At 40.8% G+C, this 10,029-nt stretch overlaps 1 protein-coding gene across 7 annotated transcripts in view; it reads left to right on the forward strand.

Annotated features, from left to right (window-relative positions):
* Positions 1–4,385, forward strand: part of ETV6 (ETS variant transcription factor 6) — a 242,566-nt gene extending 238,181 nt beyond the window's left edge. For all 7 annotated transcript variants that reach the window (XM_077170075.1, XM_077170076.1, XM_077170079.1 and 4 more), the window contains one exon: positions 266–4,385. In XM_077170075.1, coding sequence (XP_077026190.1) covers positions 266–371 — 106 coding nt within the window. In that variant the 3' untranslated portion in view covers positions 372–4,385. The remainder of the gene's footprint in view (positions 1–265) is intronic.
* The last annotated feature ends 5,644 nt before the right edge of the window (positions 4,386–10,029 follow it).

A 10,029-nucleotide genomic window follows, 5' to 3' on the forward strand; every position in this document is an offset into this window, starting at 1 on the left:
CCTCATATGGGTGTCCAAGTAATGTGCCACTCCAGGGGACACTCCCAACTGGTGGGACAGCAAAAAGATCTAGCATAACTGAGGTCTTCAGCAGTTCAAAGAAAGGGCACCTTTCCCTCATTTACCCCAAATTAGCACAAGTGGCAGATTTCGGTAGCTCTCCAGCTATATGGGATGGTGGGGCCTCTCTTTATATATTAGATTATATTTTCCTAAGACATTAGGAAAATATAATCTCTTTACTCCTCTGCTTCCTTTTCCAAAGGTTTATGAAAACCCCAGATGAAATCATGAGTGGCCGGACAGACCGTCTGGAGCACCTTGAGTCCCAGGAGCTGGACGAACAAATATACCAAGAAGATGAATGCTGAAGGAGCCAACACCCCACCCCAGCGGGCTGACAGCAGAGGACACCCCGCCCACCAGGATAGCTGGAGGAGCCACGGAGCAGGCGGGCTGAGGAGAGTTGAAAAGAAAGAGACCCAGAAATGGGAGTGACACTTCTCTTGCATACCAGGAGGCACCCCAGAGCACCTTAGACAAACCACCCAGCAAAGGCGGGGCTGGAATTCTGGCAGCGGACACAAGCCTGGGACTCACGTTTCACATTTCCTTCTCATCTGGAATCTCTCCATCTGTAATTCCTCACCTTCACCCTTCCACTTATTGTTAGTTTCATGGCATTTTTGGTTTTGGTCTTGTTTTTAAGAACATGCAGTTTAACTTTTCATCATTCATATAAAGGAAGACATCTGATATTGTTTTCCTATGGAAATATATATCTATTATATATATATATATATTTTTTTTTTTTTGCAAATCTTACCAAATGCGGCAAGCCCACCTAGTCAGGAAAGGGAATCCTTGCAGAAAGGTTCAGGTTCCTCTTTTTCCTGTCATTGACATCAGGTTTGTTCCTGTTGGGTCTTGGCTGAAGAGGAAAAAAAAAAGATAAAGTGAAAAGGGGAGTTCTTTTTTTCTCTCTCTTGCCCTCTTTCCTTCCATCTTTTCCCTGTCTCCATCCTGCCTCCCTGCCATTGAGTGTCAGATGCCTTGCAGCAGAGTTCAGCTTCTTGGAGTGTCTCGGGAATTGTTGGCACCCAAACAGTATTGGTGAGCTGAATGCTTTGTGGCCAGCACCCCAAAATCAGATCCATACCCTGGCATTTGGCCACGCATCTGAGAGAGGCAAAAAACATTACAGATGCTGCTGTACTCTGGAAAGATAAGTGTTAGTCTAGTAGGCTGTCCCTAAAATGTTGTGAGATCTTCATGGCTCAGTGATTCTTCAGAGCATAATATAAGGGAAAAAGGCAATCCAAGTTATTTGGAAGGCCCCTACATCTTGGGATTAGCTTGCAAGTGCTGTAAAGTAGAAAATCTCTAAATACCACACAGCCCTGGCAGTCCTGAAACTGGGTAAAAATATTCTGCTGTGGGGATAATTTTCCCAAATCAGGGTATTGAGGCTAGGCAAGAGGAAGAAAAGGTCTTCTCTGCACCATTATTCCAAAGGCCATCTTGTGGTTATTTCATATCCTCACCTGATTTTTTTTTTTTTTAATGCCTAGCCTTTTTGAAAGTTTCCTGATTCCCTGTGGGTGCAGAGCACTTGAGATGGGAGGTTCCCCAAGTACAGCCTCAGTCACAGCTACTGCTACCCAACCTGCGCAGACAGGAAGTTTCTCAGACACGTTACTCCTTCCTTCTTTCTTTCCTTCCATTTGTGGTTCTTTTCCACCTCAAAATAAGGTTTGTAGCATCTTGTGAAATGAGACAAAGGTCAATCCTTACTACTTTTGATGAGAACATATTTTTATAGAACTGTTTTAGGTAGTTTTTGTTTTTCTTTTCTAGCCTTCTAACTGACTCGTTAATATAGGCTCAGATATCCAATTTGAGGAGAACAGTCTTCTTTATCCAAAAGATAAGTCCTGCCTTATAAAGCTTCCCTCCTACCCCTCCACAACCCACCTTTGTTCTGTTTCCTCTACTCAGTTGAGTAAGTCTCATGAGTACTCCAGTGAACATCCATTCATTCTCAGCAACTCTTCCTGGTGAGGCAGCCAGACCCCTGGGCTTTCCATGAGCTGTTTCTGAGTTGAGTTAGGCTTGTAGAGGTTGGGAGCACACAGGCCAAAAGAGTTCTTCACTGGCCTTACTGACCAGGCCACTGAGGGTAGAGTGGGGTGGGGTTTGGGGACAAGTAGATTGACTATGGTTCAAGGATACTGGAATTGAGGAGTTGATTAAGGCTGTTTGGTCTTGCTTTGTTCCTGCCTCTTCTGGACAGGTAGACACACTGAGCTGGCCAGTCGCCCCTCATCCTAACCTTCCCCACACACACACACACACTCACTTCAAGGAATTCTGGGCTTGCCTTTAAGTCAGGGACTGTGTGAGGTTAGAGGGTCTCATTATGAAGAGAATGGTAATGAAAGTCCTAGCAGCATCCCAGCATGACTGTCAAGACCGTTCAGCTCACTGTAGTACATTTTCCAGCCTCTAAGATAGCTGATGACAGGGCTCAAATGGAGAAAGTAAGCCCAACACCACACCTTGTGTGCTGTGAACACCATTGAGTCTATACTTCAGAGTAGTTTAAGGGCTGGAGAGAAAGGGTGAAAATAGAGACCAGGGCATGATGTTACTCTTTCCTAAGATTGGGACATCTTATTCTGGCCACGTACCCAGGTATAAGACCTCAGTATCTTACTATTCAAAGAATCATATGGTTCAATTATGGAAGGAAATTCCCTTTTGCCCCAAGAATTTCTGTACTTAAAGCAGTATCCTATAAAGATATATTAGACTTAGGATGATACCTTCAGCCACCAGAAGAAATAGCAGAAGGTGCCATTTCCCATGGAGTCTTCTTTCCCGTTCAAATATAACCAGTAGTGATCTTCTGCTGATTCCTAACTGTAAAAGTCTTCCTTATTTGTTCTTCAAGAAAGACCTAGACAGTGCTGACACCGGGATAGTGGTTACACACTGCAGATGGAGGTGCCAGAGATTTCAGATTCAATTTAGCAATCCTTTTTGACGCACCTACTAGACCATGTAAGTCAAAACGAGTCCAATACAATCCCTACCCTGTAGGATGCTTGCACTCTATTTGCAGAATCCATCTAGCATGAAACATCTCATTTTAACACTAAGTGCTAGAATGTTGCCCTTTCCCCACTGTCATCATGGGAATATTCTTGGCTTACAAAATCAGAATCAGGAGAGGGAAAGGCAGAGGAAGAGCAGTGCAGGGAGAGGAGAATTCCCTCCAACTCTATCAAAGAGGGATCCTCCCACTTTTATCTTGAAATTCTCTAGCAACCTTGAGTTGGCCATGTTGCCTCCTCTCCATTAGAAGAAAGCTGTAGCAATTAGCTGAACTGACTATGTTGAAGGTGATATTGTCTCCAAGATCTTTTTGACCCAAGTCCCCCAGATCAAGTCTAAGGCAGCATCATCAATGTTCTGCGGGATCCCTACAGGAAAAAAAGAATAAAAGACTGATGATGTCTCCTTTTTATGGTTATATTTGGAACCCTCTGGTCCATTATCTTTTAAAACTGATAGCTCTCCAAATGAGAATGTAGCTTTAGCTGAAATTTAAATGGCTATGATGGAATTTACCTAAATGACTAAGTAACTACCATTTCCACCTTTCGTTGCCTCGGATCCAACCTTAAATACATTATTGAAACATTAACTCCCTTTTGCAGAAGGGAAGCGTGAATATCAGAGAGGGAAGATGATTTGTCCCGGGGCAGACAACTTACCCAGTACAGAACCTAGCATTGAGAACCAGCCAAGATTTAACTCCCACCCACCCATTTGTCCCATTCCCACCTAGAGAGCCGAATATAAAGGTTTGAAAAAAATATACAAAGAACAAAGGGCATTTTCTTTGCCCAAGCATTCGGTGCTAGTCAGAAGCTTTTCTTTCACTCACTCAGCCTGCCTCTCTTCTGAGCAAAACCTGGAATAAAGGACATGCTATAAGGAAGCCAATAGTGGTTGGGAGTGGGGGAACACAGTAATTCCTGCCTGTCTAAAAACCACAGAAGACTAACCTGATACTCTTTGGGCCCCCTCAGCATCAACACTAAACAACTGCAAACTCCCTGACTCTTTCACACATGCCAAGTGAACATTCTTGAAGATTTCTCTTTGTGACTGCAACCACCTGCAAACCAGAACGAATCTAGAATTTCTTTTTCATTTTTCTTTTTTTTTTTTGTTTAGTTTCTAATCTCTTGTTGTTTATGAGGTGTGGGGTTTTTAAGGGACTGAATCAAATGAATGTAACAAAAAAGAAAAAAAAAAACAAAAAAAAAATGCCTTTTCTCAGGGCCAGTGAGTTGCAAATAATTTTTAAAGAAAAGCCTATAATTACATCATCTCAATAAATTTTTTTTATAAAAAATGAAGCCCTGAGTCTCTGTTTATAATAAAGTGAAACAGAGTCAGACGGACAAGGTGCCCTGATGAGGTAAATCCTTTTTCCACTCAATTATGGTATAAAGTGCAGACCTGCTTTTTCACTGACAGGAAGCCTCCATTACCAAGTGGCCTGCCGGCAGTCTTCAGACAAATGGTACCAGGAAGGTCAGAGCAAATTCAAATCTGAGAAGCTGCTGCAGGTGGAGATATGTACCAAACAGAAGCCCAGCAGAGATGCTTGGGCCATCCCTGCACTGTGCTGAGGACTGAGGGGTTGACAGGTAACAACCTCAGGTCTTCACAACAAAATTCTTTCTTAATTCTGCTGAGATTGTGAGCCTCAGCCTACAAGTGAGGAGGGCATAAATATGGTGTCTTACATTTGCCAGGGCTGTTGTAACAGAAAACCACTGGGTAGTTTTCTTGAACAACAGAAATTTGTCTCACGGTTTTGGATGCCGGGGGTCTGAAATCAAGGTGTCAGCAGGGCCATGCTTCATCTGAAGTCTGCAGGGTTCTGGGGGGTGGATGGCAATCCCTGTTGTTCTCTGGCTTGTGGCATAACTCAACTACTGCCTCCATCACATGGCTGTCTCTTTATCTATCTGTATGCAAATACCTTCTCCTTATAAGGACTCCAGACATATTGGATTAGGACCCACCCAAATCCACTATGACCTCAACTTAATCTTTTCAAAGGTCCTATTTCCAGTAGGGCCACATTCACAGGACCGAGGGTAAAGACTTGAATATCTCAATTCAATCTATAATGCTGGGGAGAGATTCCATGACTCCACACAGGACTATACTGATCTACTAGGTCATCATACCACTCAGAGCCATTTATCAGAAAATCTCAACCACACTGGCAAATAGAGCTACCTGCCAACCAGTAGGCATTTATGATTTCAAGATTAAAATCCTCCAGTTAGCCAGAACCTTCTCTCTGCCATCAGAGGTGGGAGATACAAGAAGAAGGGAAAAATTAAACAAATTACAATGCTTTTTTCGCAATTTGGATGTAGGGTTGGAAATGAAAATTTTTAAATCAATCTTCTGAAAAACGTTAGATTATTTCTGTATTTATGTTGTCCCAGCTACTCTGTATCCCCTGACCACAGATTGCCTTAGAGTTCACATCATCTGAACACAGTTTCAAAATAAGTGTCTAGATATTTCCTGCAGTGCAAAAAAAAAAAAAAAATTGCATTTTTATAATATAGCACTGCATTATCTGGAAACTTGCTAGAAATGCAAAGTATCTGTTTCCACCCCAAAACCTGAATCAAAACCTTTGGGGCTGGGACCCAGCAGTCTTTAAATAAGCTGTTCGAGTAATTCTGATACATGCTAAAGTTTAACAACCAGTATGAACAAAAGTTATTGGCATTGTAAACAGTAAATATAAAAAATAATTGACAACTAATTTGCATTAGCAATATTCACATACAACAATGCTTTATTTTTCCTAACACTGCATATACTGTGGAATAAGACTAACTGGACACAGGATCACAAGCCAAATTCCTCCTGTTTCCTTTAAACCTTTTAGTAGTCAGTGTGCTATAAGGATGAGCTATTTTAAAGGGTAACTCTTCACAGCTGACCTGTCCTTGCAAATTAGAGCATAGCAATTTATCCACTTATGCCCACTTATCTGCCTAGCCAGCCTGATCTAAGAAGAAAAATAAAAGGATCATTCTCATATACAAACTAACCTTGCTAACCGTTTCTGCAATTATTCAACCAGAGCCCAGTGATCACTAAGCCAGGGTATTGCACAGAACCACAGCACCACCGGAATAGACCAGCACTTCTCAAACCTGAAAATGCCTACAAATTACCTGGAGATCTTGGTAAAAAGCAGATTTTGCGTCAGTGCTTTCAACATCTTAAGAGGTTCAGGTGGAAAATCTGTTCTATTCTACTGTCCAGGTTGAGCTTGAGATTGTGCATTTTTAACAAACTCCAAGACACCACCTTGCTACATCCTCAGACCACATTTTGAGTAGCAAGTGTATGATTATTTCCCTCCAAGCCCTGAGGTTCTGACTCAAACTACAAAACCAAACTAGCCTCGCTCTTTCCTGTATTCCTCTGCCAGTTCCTCCCTTGAATAGATCCTGAGGCCAGTCCTGTTCTGCAAGAAGTTTGCTGGTTTTCTTTTTAGGACAGCAATATGAGTAAATACCATGAACAAAAGTCTCTTTACAAGACTTCTGTTTGATCAAGATAGTTGTTAAAGATGCTTGAGGGTGCAGTTCCCCCACAGAATCTCTGAACAACTAATAAAAACTGGCAGAACCAACATCCTCAAAACTCCAGAAAACAGTTAAAGGATTGCAGTGACTGGGTGAGTGCTGAATCAAGAAAATATAACTTTAAAAATGGTAGGAAGCTCATGACACCCTTGCATCGCAATGTGGAGTTAGCCAGTACTTCTGATGGGTCCCTGACCCTGTTCTGGAGGGAGCAGAATAACCCCTATGTGCATAATGAGATGCCTGTATGAGGGTGCCAATCCATCGGGAGATAGCCTGAAACACTAAACCAGGAAAATCATCTGGATCCTCCCTCCCAGAATCTCCCCTGTAGACAAAAGCAGATTGCTAGCAACTAAAGAAATATGAGAATGAAATTAAGTCAGAGTAGTCTGGGACAAAGCATTACTAGCTTTGAGACATACAATAGATCGCCCTGAGGTGGAAGAAAGTCTATTTCACAGGGAGAAGGAACTGTTGGCTTGCTGTAAAGAGAGGAATTCCCAAAGACACAGGGGAACACAATCATAGGACAAGACATGGGCTCTGAAAAGAATGAGAGGGTCCCAGATTTCACAGTCACCACAGGCTAACCTTGGCTGGAGGGCTAAACTCTAAAGGAGAGCACCAGCCAATGTAGAGCCAATTTGTAGACTGTGAAAGTGCTTTTTTGTGTAGGCTTGTTTCTTTGTGTTAGTTCCTGACGAGAGAATCTCTATCATATAACAAACTGGAACAGAGAGCTCAGGGACTAAGCCCAAAAAATAGCACATAAAAATATTAAATGGACAAAGCAATGATTTATTACAAGGCAAACAAACAGAAAATGATGGCACATCCAAATAAATGAGGTAAAAATTTAAAAAACAACAATGAAAAAGATCAGACCTTGACGTATTGGAAAAAGATTCTTAAAAAATGATCTCCAAGACTACCTTAAATGAGGCCTAAGAGCTGCTTCCAGGAAATCTCTTTTGTTGCTCAGATGTGGTGTCTCCCTCTTATGACGTCCATAGGTTAAAGTCTCCCTGACAATGTGGGACATGACTCCCAGTGATGATCTCACCCTGGCACCATGGAATTGACAGTGCCTTCCTGGGGGGGAAAGAAGTGTAATAAAATAAGGCATCAGTGGCTAAGAGAGGTCAAATCGAGTCAAGAGGCTATTCTGGAAGCTACTTGTATGCACACCTCAGCTAGATATTGTTAATTGCCATGGTTTGCCAAATCCCAACCAATATCACTCCTGTTAACTCTTAAGAACACCAAGGGCTCTAACTGAGACTCTATCAAAGTTTCATGCACTAAGTTGACTTTCTTGGAACCTATAACTTCCAGAGGGTTCCTAGACCAGATAAATCCTGAATCTCAGAGGGACCAGTCTCTCCAAGATTGTTAACTGATTAACAATCCCCCTATCCTTTATTGTTGATACCCCTTCTCAACATGAAGGAGTCAGAATGGGCATTGTCCAAAGATCCCTATAGATTGCGAGAAGGATCAAAGGAGAAGGAAAAGCTACAACAGAGAGAATAGGATTTAACAAATGAGTATGACTGCTGAATTACCATATTGAAATTTCTTTTAGCCTCCAGTGCTTTGGAGCCACTAGAAGGAAAAACATGAAATAATGGAATGGTAAACCATAACAAACTCTGACATCTGTTCTGTAACTTCTTGTTTAAGTGTACTTTGAAAAGTGTTGCTTTTTCCTTTTTTTTTGTATATATGTTATATTTTACAATAAAAAAAACATTAAAAATGGATCAAGGATGTAAATGTAGGAGCTAAAACTATAAAACCCTTAGAAGAAAACATAGGGGTAAATCTTTGTGACCTTGGATTTAGCAATGGTTTCTTAATGATACTAAAAGCACAAGCAATAACAATAACAAAAGAGATAAATTGGGCATCATTAAAATTAAAATATTTTGTGCTTCAAAAGACATTACCGAGAAAGTGAGAAGACAATCCACAGAATGGGAGAAAATATTTGTAAATTACATATCTTATAAGGGAATAAAAAATATAAAAAATGCTTACAACACAATAAAATGACAACCAATTTAAAAATGGGCAAAGGGCTTAAACAGACATTTCTCCAAATACAATATACAAATTGTCAAAAAGCACATGAAAAGATGTTCAAAATCATTACCCATCAGGAAAATGCAAATCAAATCCACACTGAGATACTACTTCACATCTACTAGTATGACAAGAATTGGAATTAGATAGTAACAAGTACTGGTGAGGATGTGGAGAAATGAGAACCTTCAGTCATTACTGGTGGGGATGTGCAGCTACTTTGGAAAAGCAGTTAGACCCTTCCTCAAAAAGCTAACTTACAGTTTCCATTTAATCAACAATTCTACTTTTAGGTATATACCAAAGAGAATTGAAAACATATGTCCATACAAAAACACGTATACAAATGTTTATAACAGCATTATTCATAATAGACAAATGTGAAAATAATCCAAATGTCCATCAATAGATTAACAGATTAACAAAATGTGGTATATCCATACAATGGAATATTTTTCAGCCATGAAAAGGAATGAAGTGCTGATCCATGCTACAACATGAATGAACCTTACAACATTATGCTAACTGAAAGAAACTGGAAATGAAAGACTACATGTTACACGTTATAGTTTGCTAGCTGCTGGAATACAATATACTAGAAACAGAATGGCTTTTAAAAAGGGGAATTTAATAAGTTGCTAGTTTACAGTTCTAAGGCCAAGAAAATGTCCCAGTTAAAACCAGTTTATTGAAATGTCCAATCAAAGGCATCTATGGAAAGCTACCTTGTTTCAAGAAGGTCGATGAAGTTCAAGGTTTCTCTCTCAAGTGAGAAGGCACATGGAGAGCAGGGTCAGGGTTTCTCTCTCATCTGGAAAGGCATGTGGTGCACATGGCATCATCTGCTAGCTTTCTCTCCTGGCTTCCCTTCACAAAACTCCCTGGGAGGTGTTTTCCTTCTTCATTTCCAAAGGTCGCTGGCTGGTGGACTCTGCTTCTCGTGGCTATGTCATTCTGCTCTGCTCTCTCTGAATCTCTTTCACTTTTCCAAAATGTTTCCTCTTTTACACGACTCCAGAAACTTATTAAGATCCGCCCAAATAGGTGGAGACATGTCATCATCTAATCCAGCTTGACAACCACTCTTGATTAAATGACATCTCCAGGGAGATCATCTGATTACAGTTTCAAACATACAGTATTGAATAGGGATTATTCTGCCTTTATGAAATGGAATTTAGATTAAAACATGGCTTTTCTAGGGGACATACATGCTTTCAAACCAGCACATTATATG

This window comes from Tamandua tetradactyla, chromosome 7, assembly GCF_023851605.1.
Source record: "Tamandua tetradactyla isolate mTamTet1 chromosome 7, mTamTet1.pri, whole genome shotgun sequence".
Taxonomy (NCBI): domain Eukaryota; kingdom Metazoa; phylum Chordata; class Mammalia; order Pilosa; family Myrmecophagidae; genus Tamandua; species Tamandua tetradactyla.